At 51.8% G+C, this 14816-nt stretch overlaps 2 protein-coding genes across 8 annotated transcripts in view; both read left to right on the plus strand.

Moving 5' to 3' along the window:
- Positions 1-4831, plus strand: part of Cfap61 (cilia and flagella associated protein 61) — a 280279-nt gene extending 275448 nt beyond the window's left edge. For 6 of the 7 annotated variants that reach the window (XM_030252249.1, XM_030252246.1, XM_030252245.1 and 3 more), the window contains one exon: positions 4391-4831. In XM_030252249.1, the coding sequence (XP_030108109.1) occupies positions 4391-4591 (201 nt within the window). In that variant the 3' untranslated portion in view covers positions 4592-4831. The remainder of the gene's footprint in view (positions 1-4390) is intronic. The other variant, NM_001369121.1, reaches the window with a different exon arrangement.
- Positions 4832-11792: 6961 nt separating this feature from the next.
- Insm1 (insulinoma-associated 1) lies at positions 11793-14816 on the plus strand. Its single transcript, NM_016889.3, has one exon. The coding sequence runs from the start codon at positions 12062-12064 to the stop codon at positions 13625-13627; it is 1566 nt and encodes a 521-aa protein (NP_058585.2). The 5' UTR covers positions 11793-12061; the 3' UTR covers positions 13628-14816.

The raw sequence follows: 14816 nt of genomic DNA on the forward strand, positions 1-14816 counted from the left end.
TGAAGCCAAAGTGAAATAAAGAAGTTGAAGATGGCAGAAGTAAATAGGACATTACCCTGCCCGCCTTAGGAGAATTAAACCCGTTACCCTCTCAACATTGCCCAAAGCTACACAAGATCCAGTGTTATCCCTGGAAAAAAAAAAACTATTTATATGGAACCACAGAAGATCAGAATGGCAGAAACAAGAGGAATAAAGGTGGGAACTCCGTGCCACCTAATTTTGAAATACATGTCAATGCTACAGTAGCCAACACAGCACGATGCTAGAATAAAAACAAATACACTGACCAACAGGGTAGGAAAAGGAGAGCCCAGAAATGTACCCGTGCTTTTACAGCCAAGGGGTTTTAATCTGCTGGGAGAACTCCTTTTTAAAATTTTTAATTTTCTTTTGATAACTTCTTACAGGAATGCAATGTATTTAGTAAATTGATTTTTAGGTGTTTTGTTCATTTTTAAATTTTTATTTCCCACAAGTGAGTGTTTTGCCTTGCATGTACATCAGCAGGGCACATTTGCATGCTTAGTTCACAGAGCAGCCAGAAGAGGTCATCAGACCCCCCCTCCCCCCCAAAAAAAACTGGAGTTACAGACATGCCAGCCACCATGTCAGTGCTGGGAATCAAACTCTGGCCCTCTGGGAAAGCAGCCACTACTCTTAACCCCTGAGCCATCTCTCCAGCTCCCTAGTCAACTGATTTTAAAAAACAAAAACAAAAACAAAAACAAAAACAAAAACAGAGGTGCTATATAGTGACAACAGGACAGAGTCTTCAATAAGGACTGTATGAAAATCAGACATTCACCAAAGAACAAAAATGAAGACTTCTCAGAACACTTATAAAACAGACACCATGAAACTCTCAAAGAAAACAGGAGGAAGACTTCTTGAAATCTAGGCAGGGATTTTCTAGATATGCCCCAAGCACAGGCAAGAAAAAGCAGAAATAGAGAAGTGGGTCTATGTCAAACTGGAAAGCTTCCCTACAACAAAGAAGTGTCAGAGCTCACACGGCTCACGGGTGTCAAAAAGGAATTTGCAGTCACACGTGGGACGGGGGCTAATATCTAAAGTCTTTGAGGAACCCAGTCAATAGACTAACAATAGAAACAGATGGCTAAACTTTTTAAATAGGGAAATGGCCTGAACAGACATTTGTCAAAAGGAGACCTACAGATTAAATGATCAGCATATAAACATGAAAAAAAATGGTTAACACCACCAAGGATTGAAACTAAAAACACAGCAAGCTACCACCAGACGGGGTTAGAATGTCTATTATAAAAACGCTGAGAGGTAAGACATCAGACTGGGTAAGACACAGACAAAAGAAACCTGTTGAACAATCACTGCTGGTGGGGACATAAGTGAGGGCCATCCTGGAAAACAGCATAGGGGACACAGGCAGAGTCACCATGTAATCAGCAGTTCCACATCTGAGTGTATCTCAAGAGGAGTTCATAAAGAAATTAGTGTGAGGAAAGTGTACCTAAGGGCTCGTGTTCACTGCAGCATCAATAGCCAAGATATAGGACCTACATAGTTGCCCATCCGTGGCTTAAGGAGTAAGAGAATGTGGTGTGTATACATTGGAATGTATATCACATGGTGGAAAACTATTCAGCCCTTAAAAAAAAAAAAAGAGTTGTTCTGTGAAACAATGTGGATTGACCTGGAAGGAAGTGGAAGAAGCCAAGTTTTGCATAAACTCACAGTAAAGGCAAACATAGGAAAAGAGCCTTGTCTTAGTTAGGGTTTTACTGCTGTGAACAGACACCATGACTAAGGCAAGTCTTATAAAAAACAACATTTAATTGGGGCTGGCTTACAGGTTCAGAGGTTCAGTCCATTATCATCAAGGTGGGAGCATGGCAGCATCCAGGCAGGCATGGTGCAGGCAGAGCTGAGAGTTCTACGTCTTCATCCAAAGGCTGCTAGTGGAAGACTGACTTCCAGGCAACTAGGGTGAGGGTCTTAAGCCCACACCCACAGTGACACACCTACTCCAACCAGGTCACACCTGTTCCAACAAGGCCACACCACAAACCATCACAAGCCTAGAGTGGTTGTTGTAGACAGCTGGCTAGGCGGGGGGAATGGGGAAAAGAGGCATGTTGTCTTGACAGGAGTAAGTTTTAGTCACCTATCATACAGCCTGGTAACTGACACTGATAGAAATGCCCAGTTGTTTCAAGTTTGTCATGAGGGTGGGTTTTAAATGTTCTCAGCACAGAGGTGGTGAGTGTAGATGGCGTTGGATATGCCACGTGGCCTCTGCATCTCATAGTGCATATGTGCATCATAACATCACACGGTGCCCCATGAATATACACTTGTCGTGAGTTAAAAATAAAATTTAAAAACAAGGGAATGTTCAGAAGACTAGAAAAAGCCAAGACATTATGCTAAGTGAAAGAAGCCAGACACAATAGGTTACACAGGACATGGAACACTTTGAGATGAGCCTGAGGCAGGTACGCAGAGGGTGAGGGGAAAAGACCACAGGTGCTACGGCCCTCCCCACTGTAGAGCAGCCTTGTGCAGTAACAAGCCCCACTTTCTGTCAGTTCAGTGTTCCATGATGATCAAATAGAAGCTCCCCCCCCCCAGAACAACTGAAGAAAGAGCCAGCTTCATGTAGACAACAGATTATATCCACGGGCTGTGCAGGCACCTTAATGCTTCCGGCTCCGTCTCTTAGGTCCGAGCATCCGTTGCCTCTCCCCAACCCACTGTTCAGCGTTCAGTCTCAGTTTCTGTGCCTTGCCCCGACTGTTCTAAACTCTGTGTTTATAATCTCCCCAACCTGGTCCTGTCTTGCTTAAACAGCCAGGTGATAACGTCCCTCCACTCAGTGTGAGCCCTCCATCTGTGATGGTACAGTAGGACCTCACAAATAACTATTACTATTAATTATTATGATTATGATTATTTCTATTTGGAAGTCGGTGTAAATACACTGTGACTTTGGTTTGAGGGATCAGTAGTCACTGTCACCGTGCTGGCAAGAGCACACCAGCTCAAAATCCTTAGTCACAAACCTGCTATAGATGGGCAAAACCCCACAGCAGGGACCACTCTGGGAATTTGAGTGGTGTGCAGGGGAGGTGTGTGCAGTTTTCAACTTGTGTGTTTGGGAACAAACGGTGTTTTGGTTTGGTTTGATTTGGGTTGGGTTTTTTTAGACAGGATTTCTCTGTGTAGCCTTGGTTGTCCTGGAACTTGTTCTGTAGACCAGGATGGCCTCAAACTCGCAGACAAGTGCCTGCCTCTGCTTCCCAAGTGCTGGGATTAAAGGCGTGCACCTTCACCACCTGCTATGTGTAAGAAACCTCTACACTTTGTGGATTAGGTGTAGTCTCAAATTACTTCATTCTTGCTGAGTCCTGTGTTTAAGGATGTTAATAAGAATTTGGGCTGAGAATGTCTGAGGTTCTTAAACTCTACCCCTTGGCCAAGATCCAAGGCAATAAACCACCTAGAAGGTTTCTTGACCAAATGTTAAAGCAAGCAGATAATTTTTATCTGAAAAACAAACAAACATAATGGACTTATAATTACTATCCTTGGTAAAATCAGGCTACCTGATAAATAGAATTCTTACAGGAAAACATAAACAGTGTGTGGCTGCAGTTGCTTGAGTTGCCCCAGGAAGGAGCCAGGGACTGGGGGTGGACGGGGCTCAGGACTGTGTATTCCTGTTGGCAGAGACAGTTTCTGTGATCTGCGATGCAAACTCTGAAGACAGGTGGATGATGGGATGACAGTTGCGCAACACTGTGAGTGTACTTAACTGTCCACTGGAAATGATAAGAATAACTGTGCAGTGTGTGTGTTTTGTCACCTGCTCTGGCTGGTTTTGTATGCCAACTTGACACAGGCTGGAGTTATCACAGGGAAAGGAGCTTCAGTTGAGAAAAATGCCTCCATGAGATCCAGCTGTAAGATCCAGTTCACTGTTCCATGATGATCAAATAGAACCCATTTATAGTCATAAATGGGGGAGGGCCCCTTGTGGGTGGGACCATCCCTGGGCTGGAAGTCTTGGGTTCTATAAGAGAGCAAGCTGAGCAAGCCAGGGGAAGCAAGCCAATAAGGAACATCCCTCCATGGCCTTTGCATCAGCTCCTGCCTCCTGACCTGCTTGAGTTCCAGTCCTGACTTCCTTTGGTGATCAACAGCAATGTGGAAGTGTAAGCTGAATAAACCCTTTCCTCCCCAACTTGCTTCTTGGTCGTGATGTTTGTGCAGGAATAGAAACCCTGACTAAGACATCACCTTTATGAAGAATTTCTACAAAGCTAGACAAAGCTCCCTTGGGGAGCTGCCTCTGCCCCACAGTGAGTGGCAGGAAGTTCTGACTCTGGTCTCTTAACTGCATTCACAGGAGGAAGACAAGCCTACCATGGAGGAGATAGCCTACCGGTTAGAGGAGGAAGAAATAAACCTGAATGAGAAGCCCCAGAAATACCTCCAAAGGGTTTTTGAGGATTCCATCTACAAAAGCCTGCTGGAGAAGAGCATCCTAGATTACCTTCATTACAACCAGTACCACCTGCCCATGTACGCATGGCCAGGCATCATTTAGCTGTAGCCAGCGCCCCACCCCCCGCTGGCATCACTTCCACTCTCTGTCAGCCAAGTGCTGACAGAACACCCCAACCCCCATCCCCCACTATTATACCCTTTTTTCCTCCCGTGTTTTCCGTGTATTCCAGTAGGTGGCGCTAGGCTGTGTGGCCCTGCTAAGCCAGGGAACTTTACAAACAGGCATGTTCAGAGCAGAATAAGCCACTCTAGCGATAAAAAGAGCTCCTACAAAGCAAAACTTGTTTTGTTTTGTTGTTGTTGTTGTTTTTGTTTTTGTTTTAACCTTGTGTGTGATTCTGTTCGATTTCCCGGAATGTTCTGCTGCCAGTTCCATTAACCCTATGTGTGCCGATTAATAGTGGGTGATATAAAAAGAAAATTATGTGCCAGAATGGGAAATTGGTAAACAGAGAAGGAGAAATTAAATCTGTAATCCCCCTTCAGGAGGAGCAGGTGGAACCTACCTGACCTTTTGAAACCAAGGAGGCTACTTTCAGAGCCTTCCTGTTTGTTTGTTTGTTTGTTTGTATTCATTTTGCTGACCATGAACACAAAGGCTAAGAAAAAAATAGAAGACCAGGAAATTAATATACAGATCTCAAATTCTGAAATGAAGAGGGACATTACTCTAGTTCATATTGTTTGACACTGCTCTCTGGAGGAGTGAGGTAGGGCAGGACTGGTTCCTCAAATGCCCAGTGTAGACCAGACATTTTCCCTTTCCTTCAGCCCTAGCAGAGCGGAGACAGAAGGATCGCTATGAATTCAAAAGCAGTGATCTATATTATATAGTGAGTCTGAGGCCAGTCTGGGCTGCAAAGTGAAACCATCTAAAGAAGAAAGAAGAAAAAAAAAAAAAAAGAAAGGAAGGAAGGAAGGAAGGAAGGAAGGAAGGAGCCTTCTTTTCTCTTCTAATTAAAGCAAGTTTTAATTGCCCACCCCCAAAGCATATGGACTCAGGCACAAACAGAAGCAGTGCGGCACAACCGACCCACAGTAGGGCTTGAAATTGTTTTTTATGAACACAAGTATGGGTTTTATCACCCCCACCTTCCCACTCACCCACACAAAGGCAAGATTCTCCCAGCACCCCCCACCCACCCACCCCACAAGGCAAAGTGGGCAGGGAGGTGGGGAACCAGAAGTCTACGCGCTCTGCCACAAGCTTTCTGAGCACTTAGAGCAACCAGGTTGTTTGACATTTCTCACAACAAACTTGTTCCAGGACACTGTCTTTTCTGCACCAGATAAAAGCAAGTCAATGTCACTCGTGCCTTTACACATGGGCTTTACACAAACGTGGGACTGTGATGGGAGGGCAGCGGTGGCCCAGCTGCTACAGACTAGCACTTGAATGCGGCCCAACCAATCGCTGCTGGCCCATGCTTCAGAATTCACACCCAGCACATATTTCAGGGGTGTCAGCTCAGGCACCAGACACTCTTCCTTCCCTTGTCCCTTTCCTGAGACGTCCTGGGTCAAACTCATCAGCAAATGTAGAGCATTTGGGTGCCAGGCCCTGGGACGCTGGGCTAGAGGTTACAGAACAAAGTCAGGGAGCTGGTTTAACAGTTATGACTTTTGTGAGCAACTATTACCATGATAAAGCCTCTAGTTACACAAAAGTGACCCCAGAGGACTACATTAACCTTAACAGCAAGTCCCTGCATAAATCTGCTAACTGCAGTGTTTTCTTTGCTGCCTTTAAAAAGGTAGCTGTGGGCATCACAACAGGTGTGAGAATATCTGAAGCATATCGTGGCCTACAGAGGGTGTCAGGTGACATTTCAAGCCTTGTCCCGCTCTTAGAAAGCAAGTTCCTGAATCTAGGGGGGTTTCGAATATATGTGCAGTCGTTAAGAACAAGTTTCCTAAGAAACGAAGCCCTCACAGCCTGAAACTGGCACAGGAAGGACTCTGGATGATAGAGCTCACACTAAAGATGCAAAGGGAACATCTCAGGGTCCTCACCTGATCTGGGGATTCTATTGTTTGTAACCAAAGAATATTGTGAAGCGGAACGCCAAAGTTAAATTTCCAAACACTGCTTCACAGATGCCTCTAATGTTTTTCTCGCAGATGTCAGTTCTTAAATAAGAAATGTAGCTTCCTCCTTGCCACAGATGGCTCCTTCCTTTTGGTTTTATCGCACTCAAATATCACAGGAGAGAGAGAGAGAGAGAGAGAGAGAGAGAGAGAGAGAGAGAGAGAGAGAGAGAGAGAGAGAGAGAGAGAGAGAGAGAGAATATGTTTGGAGGATTAAAATCAGGCAATCAATATTTACCCTTAAAGGGGGGAGAAAGGGAGGGAGGGAGGGAGGGAGGGAGAGAGAGAGGGAGAGGGAGAGGGAGAGGGAGAGGGAGAGGGAGAGGGAGAGGGAGAGGGAGAGGGAGAGGGAGAGGGAGAGGGAGAGGGAGAGGGAGAGGGAGAGAGAGAGAGGAGAGGGAGAAGACAGAATGCAATTGGGTGAGCCTGTCTTAGCAGGGCCAGGCCAGGGCTGGAAAGTCGCGTGTGTGAGGAGCTGTTGATTGTTTTCTGGCTGAGAGAAGTGAAGATAAGGCCGGCATAAAGTAAGCGCGGGGCCGGGGCGGGAGCCCGGCAGCTGTATGCTAATGTTCACAGAAACCCAGCCTCCGCGTCCCCCATTAAAGCAGGCGACCAGGAGGCCACACATCACTGAACAAATAGGCTCTCTCTAGACAAATAAAATAACACACGTTGGCCTGTTTGGGGGTGGGGGTGGAGGAGCAAGGAGTGGGGGAAGATCGAGGGTGGGGAAAAGAGAAGAGTGGAAGAGGGTAGAGGAGGAGGAGGGGACAGAGGAAGACTGTGGATGGAGGAAGGACAGTGATGGGAAAGGGGGAAGGCTTTGGAGAAACACTCAGGCAGAAGGGGCTGGGAGAGATGGGGACAGTCTGAGGTGGGGGTGGGGTAGGGTGTCCTGGGAGTGAGGAAGAGAACCAGGAGAGAGGTGGAGAGGAAGAGAGAGAGGAAGACCTGCCTTATGAGAAGGGATGCACGGGGTGGGGAGATGGGGAAAGAATGCCAGGAAGGAAGGAAGGAAGGAGGGAGGGATAACAGTTGAAGGAGGTCGGAGAAAGGGTGGAAACTGTTTCAAATGGGAGAGGGATCGAAGCAAACTACAAGGATAAGCTGTGAGAAAGGGCCTGACCCAAGAGCAAAAGCAGGCCCAGGCCCAAAGTGTCCCTTAGGCTCCCAGAGGGTGTGGGGTGTTGGCAGTGGGGTCGCCAGAGTTTTGCTCCGCTTCTGTAGGTTCATTTTCAGACACGGGGGCACGGGAAACGGGGGGGGGGGGTGAGTCGACTCTGCATCCAGGCTCATTGTCATCCAGGCTCCGACAGTGCTGTCCCGCGCTATTCTTGTCCAAACGCTCTAGTTGAGACATTCCCACATTCTTGCTTGGCAAACGCCGCCCCTCTTGCAGCCAGCCCTAGGTCCAACCACCCCAAGTCCTCCCTTCCAGTCCCTATCCAATGCAAAAACAAACAGCCCTAAGGGCATTCCAATGAGTGTGCGGTGGCCCGACGGTTCACTGGTGTGTAGGGAGGGTGGATAAAAGCGGTGGCCTCATAATGGGCGCGCGGCAGATTGCGGGGGCCCTGGGCTCTAGAGGGGAGGGGACACTCGAGCGCGTCCCTCCCGCGCCCGGCGCCCAGCGCGGCCTCGCGGCTTCACCCTTGTTCGATTTCTTTCATGCACTCTCCTTTTGTGTGGAATTATTTAAACGGGAGATCCGTGGCAGCTTTATGCTAATGTGCCGAACAAAGGCAGCGGCCCATGGGGCGGGGAGGCCCGGAAGGTGCCCAGAGGCCGGACTGGGCCGGAGGGGCGGCGGCATTCCGCCTGCGCGTGTCTCTCGCGTGCTCCTGAGACTGACAAGACAGCCCTTCATTCCTGCAAACACAAAGCTTCTGCACTCTGGGTCCTCCAGGACCTGGCGGTGGGCAAGGGACAGTGAGGCGCAGTGCCTTCGAGTCGTGTCCTGTGGGCCATGGTTGGGAGCTTCTGTTAAATCAAGAGAGCAGGCTGAAGCAGAGCCACAGAGAGAATACTAGGGACACTCACCATCACACACACACACACACACACACACACACACACACACACACACACACACACACACACACACACACACACACACACACCTGGTGTCTCCAGAAACTCTCCCTGCACGGCAGAGGACTGAGACCCCCGACCTGTGGGTCTCCTCCTTCTTGAGTGGTCAAAAGCTGTTAGCACAGCTCTAAAGCCACGGCTAAATCCTCAGATTGTACTCAATACCTAAACACCCAAGTTCTAGAAACTCTCAGTGGTCTCAACTTTCGGAGCAGTGCTGGTGGTCACAGTGTGTCCCGATGCTTGCCCGGGACCGCAGCTGCATCCATAGGGATAGATGATGGGAGCGAGCACAGCCCGCCTCCGGCTCTGCAGCCTTAAAAGCTGGTACCCACCTCCCATTCAGCAAGGACAAGAATCGGAGAGGCCCAGGGGACAGGGACGCGTCCATGAAGGGAAAGGAGTCCTTGCTTTGGTGTCCACTTGGGACACTTGGGAGCCCAGCCTCCCACTAACTCCCGTTAAGGCGGAGGCATTATTCTAAATCGCAGTGTGGACATGCAGGCCGTGGGTGAGCTTTGCTCTTCTCAGGGGAAGACACTTCGCAGGAGTAGGTGTTCCGGTCCCTGCAGGCAGCCAAGTTCTGAGAAAATCCTGCATACCTACCACCACTGGTGCTACTGGACTGCACCCGCTGAAGGATGGCTGGTGTGAGCACGTGTCCGAATGCGCAGCCTAAGTGTTCCAGGACTTTCTAAGCTTCCATTTATTTTAACTGTACAGGCGTGGAAAATATTCACTGAATATCTTCCACGAATAGATTCACTGAATAGATTTCCTTGACTAAATCAAGAGCTCTGTTTGAATTCCCTCGAGCAAGGTTTTTTTATCTTTATTTTATTATTTGTTTTTTTTTCAATTGTTGGTCATATGCACCCCCACAAATTCAACACACATACACACCTTCTTTACAGTTATTAGTGGATTTTTTTTTGTTTGCTTGTAAGAACTCACTAGGCGACGAACTCTTCCGGCAGCCTTTTGAATAAAAAGAGTGTTACATACGCAAGACTAAATATCCTGATGGGGGTAGCCCGTCGAGCCCCGCCCCATTATTCCACAACCCAGATGGGATTCGTGATTAGGAAATAAAATTGGCCAAAGCTGTCTCGGAATCTCCCTCTCTCTTCTAATTTCATCAGCAGTATTAATCAGCGCTCAAAAGAGCAAAGAAATAACAGTTATTTCCAGATCGAAATATTAATGGATTGTAACTCATTTTAGTATTTCTAACTTTATAAAGACTAGCAACCATTACAACACTTTATATATTTTTCTCTCTTCAGTTGGTGGTTTTAAAAAAAATCATGGATATAAAATCATAAGATTTCTTTCCTCTGAGTTAACTCACCTTGACAACTGTCCCCATTACAATGTACTACTCAAGTGGATTCTGTTGAAAAAACAAAAAACAAACAAAAAACCAAAACCACTATTTAATTTCCAAGCCAGGGTATTTTCAGAGGGAAACCCCAAAACGATTAAATGCCTTCAGTGGAATTTAATCTAAGTCAAACTCAGCAAAAATCTAGGCTCACTTCAAGAGGGAAAAAATGTTTCTCTCACTTTGAGTAAAGTGACATTTTCTCTACAGCTATGACATTTGATGCGTCTTGGCTATTTGTTCCCTGGTGAGGGGCTTCTTAGGGATCTACTTCTTTCCCCAAGAAAAGAACCTTCTGTGTTTTCTCAGCCATTAGCAGGGAAGAGATCCCTAGACAAGTTGCCGGGTCTGGGTCCAAATCTGGCGTCTAGTGTGGCGTGTGTGTACCAGGGGTGTCCTTCGTTGTTGTCTCTTGCCAGTGGCACGGGAGGAAGCGGCTGGTCCTCTCAGGCTGCAGGCTCCCTCTGAGGACAGATTGGCCACCCCCACCTCCCCACACCCCCGGCAGCACGCGTCTCTTTTGCGTCCAGATTGGCCGCGACCCGCGCTCAATAGCGGGAGGTTAATTTCCTTCACAAAGGTGAAGGGGGCACGACTCCGGGGGGGGGGGGCCCCCGCGCCCAGACAGGCGGTTGCTTTATTCCGCAGCGCCTTGATTGGAGCCCTTGATTTAGCATCTGATGTCAACCCACAGACAAAATGCCCGCTCAGAATGAAAATGCATGAGGCTGCGCAGAGGGTGAAAACCAACTTCACCGTGCGTGGCCCACTTGGGTCAACTCCACAGGCGTTGCCTACGCCCTGGACAGCGAGGAGGCTCCTGAAGCCTGGGTCCGACCCTGGCAAAGATGCCAATCCTCCGGCTTCAGGCATATTAGGGAAAGGAACGTAACTTCAGATATTCAAGTTCCTTTTGGAAGCCAGCCAGCAGGCCAGGGATGCAGCCTCGCATCCGAGGGCGATCGAAAACGTGCTATGCCAACAGTTTCTCCAACTCGAGAGAAGCTTTCGAGGCCCGCCGGCAGGTTGAGCCCGTGAGCCCAGACCCGGCGCTCCGCCGAAGCCCGCTGGCTCAACGTGTTTACTCTCTGAAGCCCGGGTTCCCGCGGCCAGAGCACGGTCGGGCCACTGGCTGTCCGGAGTTGAGTTGCGCGTTCCCCTTGCCGATGATTTTCCATACGACGCGCGGAGCTCCCGCGCCCTTCTCCCGCAGCAGCCGCGGCCCTCGGGTCGCCCCTGCCCCCACCCCATCAGCGCGCCCAATTTCCCCCTGGGCTCCGGCTCGCGGATTGAACCCTCCTGACATATTTGGGGCCATTCTTCTCCTTTGTTGCTATTTAGCTCGCGACCCGCGGGTAATCCTCGCGCGGGAGGGGGGCGCACATTGTCGTGCTGATGGACGGGCCCATTTGGCGGCTCCGCGCCCCCCGGAGGAGACACACAAAGCCCAGGCACGTGCGCCTCCCCATAGAGGAGCAGCAGACCGTGAAGGGAGGCGGGGCCGGGCGTGTGCCTGGGCCAGGCGGGGCGGCGGCGCCGGGCGCGGCGGGGCGGGGCGGGGCGGGGCGGCCGAGGGGCGCGCGCTGGGGCCCCGCGCCCTCAGGTACATCTGCCGCACCTACCGGGCGACCCTCGAGTCCCGGCCCCTTTTTTGCCGCTCCGTCGCCCTCCCGCCCTCGTCGGCGGAGGAGCTGCGGACGCTCTGATTGGCTCTGGGGGAAGCGGGAGGCGAGAACAATGGCCCCCTCCCCCCGTTAAAAGGGAGCGGCGCCCGGGCCCGGGGACAGGGACGCGCGTGCGGAGCGCAGAGCCGGGCCAGCAGCCGCGGGCACTGCGGGAGTCCCGAAGCCGCCGCGTGCAGGCGATGGGCTGGGGTCACTGAGGGCCGCCAGGGCCGAGCACGGAGGTGGGACCCAACCAGTGCGTCGCCCTTTTCACCGCGCCAACATGCCCCGCGGGTTTCTGGTGAAGCGCAGCAAGAAGTCCACGCCCGTGTCCTACCGGGTCCGCGGCGGCGAGGACAGTGACCGGGCGCTGCTGCTGTCACCCGGCTGCGGGGGCGCCCGCGCCGAGCCCCCGGTGCCCAGCCCCGGGCCGCTGCCGCCACCTCCGCCGCCGGCGCTCGCGGAGCGCGCCCATGCTGCGCTCGCCGCCGCGCTCGCCTGCGCGCCAGGCCCGCCGCCGCCACCCCCGCCAGGCCCGCGGGCCGCGCACTTCGGCAACCCCGAGGCTGCGCACCCGGCGCCTCTCTACAGTCCCACGCGGCCGGTGAGCCGCGAGCACGAGAAGCACAAGTACTTCGAGCGCAGCTTCAACCTGGGCTCGCCGGTGTCCGCTGAGTCCTTCCCCACGCCCGCCGCGCTGCTCGCAGGGGGAGGCAGCGGCGCCAACGGCGCTGGCGGCGGCGGCGGCGGCACCTGCGGCGGAGACGCGCTGCTCTTCGCTCCCGCCGAGCTCAAGATGGGCACTGCGTTCTCCGCCGGCGCCGAGGCGGCCCGGGGTCCTGGGACCGGTCCTCCACTGTCCCCCGCCGCGGCCCTGCGGCCCCCGGGCAAGCGACCGGCGCCCCCCGCCGCTGTCGCTACAGAGCCGCCCGCCAAGGCAGCCAAGGCCCCGAGCGCCAAAAAGCCGAAGGCCATCCGCAAGCTGCACTTCGAGGACGAGGTGACCACGTCGCCGGTTCTGGGGCTCAAGATCAAGGAGGGCCCGGTGGAGGCGCCGCGGGGTCGCGCGGGGGGCGCGACCCGACCCCTGGGCGAGTTCATCTGCCAGCTGTGCAAGGAGGAGTACGCTGACCCGTTCGCGCTGGCGCAGCACAAGTGCTCGCGCATCGTGCGCGTGGAGTACCGCTGCCCAGAGTGCGCCAAGGTCTTCAGCTGCCCGGCCAACCTGGCCTCGCACCGCCGCTGGCACAAACCACGGCCGGTGCCCGCGGCGGCCCGCGCGCCAGAGCCAGAAGCCGCCACCAGGGCGGAGGCGCGCGAGGCTGCGGGCGGCGGCAGCAGCGATCGGGACACGCCGAGCCCTGGCGGCGTATCCGAGTCAGGCTCCGAGGACGGGCTCTACGAGTGCCACCACTGCGCCAAGAAGTTCCGTCGCCAGGCCTATCTGCGCAAGCACCTGCTGGCACATCACCAGGCGCTGCAGGCCAAAGGCGCGCCCCCGCCCCCGCCGCCGCCGCCACCCCCCGCCGAGGACATCCTGGCTTTCTACGCGGGGCCCGACGAAAAGGCGCCCCAGGAGGCCTCGGGCGACGGCGAGGCGGCCGGCGTGCTGGGCCTGAGTGCGACCGCCCAGTGCCACCTGTGCCCAGTGTGCGGGGAGACCTTCCCCAGCAAGGGCGCCCAGGAGCGCCACCTGCGCCTGCTGCACGCTGCCCAGGTGTTCCCCTGCAAGTACTGCCCGGCCACCTTCTACAGCTCCCCGGGCCTGACCCGGCACATCAACAAGTGCCACCCGTCTGAGAATAGACAGGTGATCCTCCTTCAGGTGCCTGTGCGTCCGGCCTGCTAGAGTGCGCCCTCGGTCCGGGGGCCCCCAGAACTGTGCCTTCACTCGGAGACCCACAAAGAGAGAGCGCCCCCCATGCCTGATCTGGGGGTCCCCTACTCCCATTCCAGGGTGAAAGTGTCCTCTTCGCTTCGCTTCGGTGGAGCATGACCACCTGGTCTTCTCGCTGTGACTCCTTTGGACCCCAACCCCTTTGCGTTGTGCCCCCCCCCCCAAGCCCCATGGCGCAACAGGAGTCCGTCTCTTTCTGTACAGGGGAGGAAAAAAATGCTGTATACGTTTGTCTCGTGGTTGGACGCCTCCTTTTGAGGGGCAAAGCTGTTTTTCTTGCTAGTATTCGCTGTGTTCATGGTCTAGAAAATGCGGTTTGCTCTGCCTACCAATCTCTGCTCTCTATGTCTGTAGCGTACGGGTTGTTTTGGGTGAATCTTGAGGAATAAAATGCCTTTATATTTCACAGGCTGTAAATTGAACTTCCCACACGATTAGCTTTATTATGGCTTGTGAACTGCTGGAGTCTGGCTTTACCTTTTTGTATGTGAACAAATCAAATTGCTTAAAAAAGAGTTTTCTTTAGTATAGCCACAAATGCCTTGACCTGTTGTCTGTTGGGGATTGTTTTTTGGGGGTGGGAGGAGTTCTAACGAGATGCTGTAGTAACTGCCTCAGTATATCCCGGAAGACTTTTGGTTTAATCATCTTTGTTGAGGTAGGGCTATTGAGTTCCTTTGACATGTATATGTTGATTGATGCACAATTGTTATTTATTCTTTATTTATTTATATTAATTATGAAGATTATGATATTATTTGATTGCAGATTCTCTCTCTCTCTCTCTCTTTCTCTCTCTCTCTCTCTCTCTCTCTCTCTCTCTCTCTCTCTCTCTCTGAGCTTTCCCCCTGCCACTTTTGACATTTCACTGTGCATTTTAGGAAAGAATCGTTTTTTCTAGAGGGGTCTGCTGAAAGTTTTAACTTTTCTATCTATCGAGGGAATTACAGACAACATACCATTTTATTCTGCTTGAGGGGCCCCAAGGCCCTTGTACAACCGACAGCTCTTACTTTTAAATGCAATCTCTTTTCTACATACATTATTTTCTTAATTGTTAGCTATTTATAGAAAGCTTCGATAGAACTGTTTCAACTGTATAAATATTTACTATTCAAATAAAATATTTTCAAAGTCAAAA

This window comes from Mus musculus, chromosome 2 (assembly GCF_000001635.26).
Source record: "Mus musculus strain C57BL/6J chromosome 2, GRCm38.p6 C57BL/6J".
Taxonomy (NCBI): Eukaryota; Metazoa; Chordata; class Mammalia; order Rodentia; family Muridae; genus Mus; species Mus musculus.

What these genes read in the sequence shown, in the direction of transcription:
- Insm1 (NM_016889.3), top strand. Translation starts at nt 12,062, where the DNA reads ATGCCCCGCGGGTTTCTGGTGAAGCGCAGCAAGAAGTCCACGCCCGTG.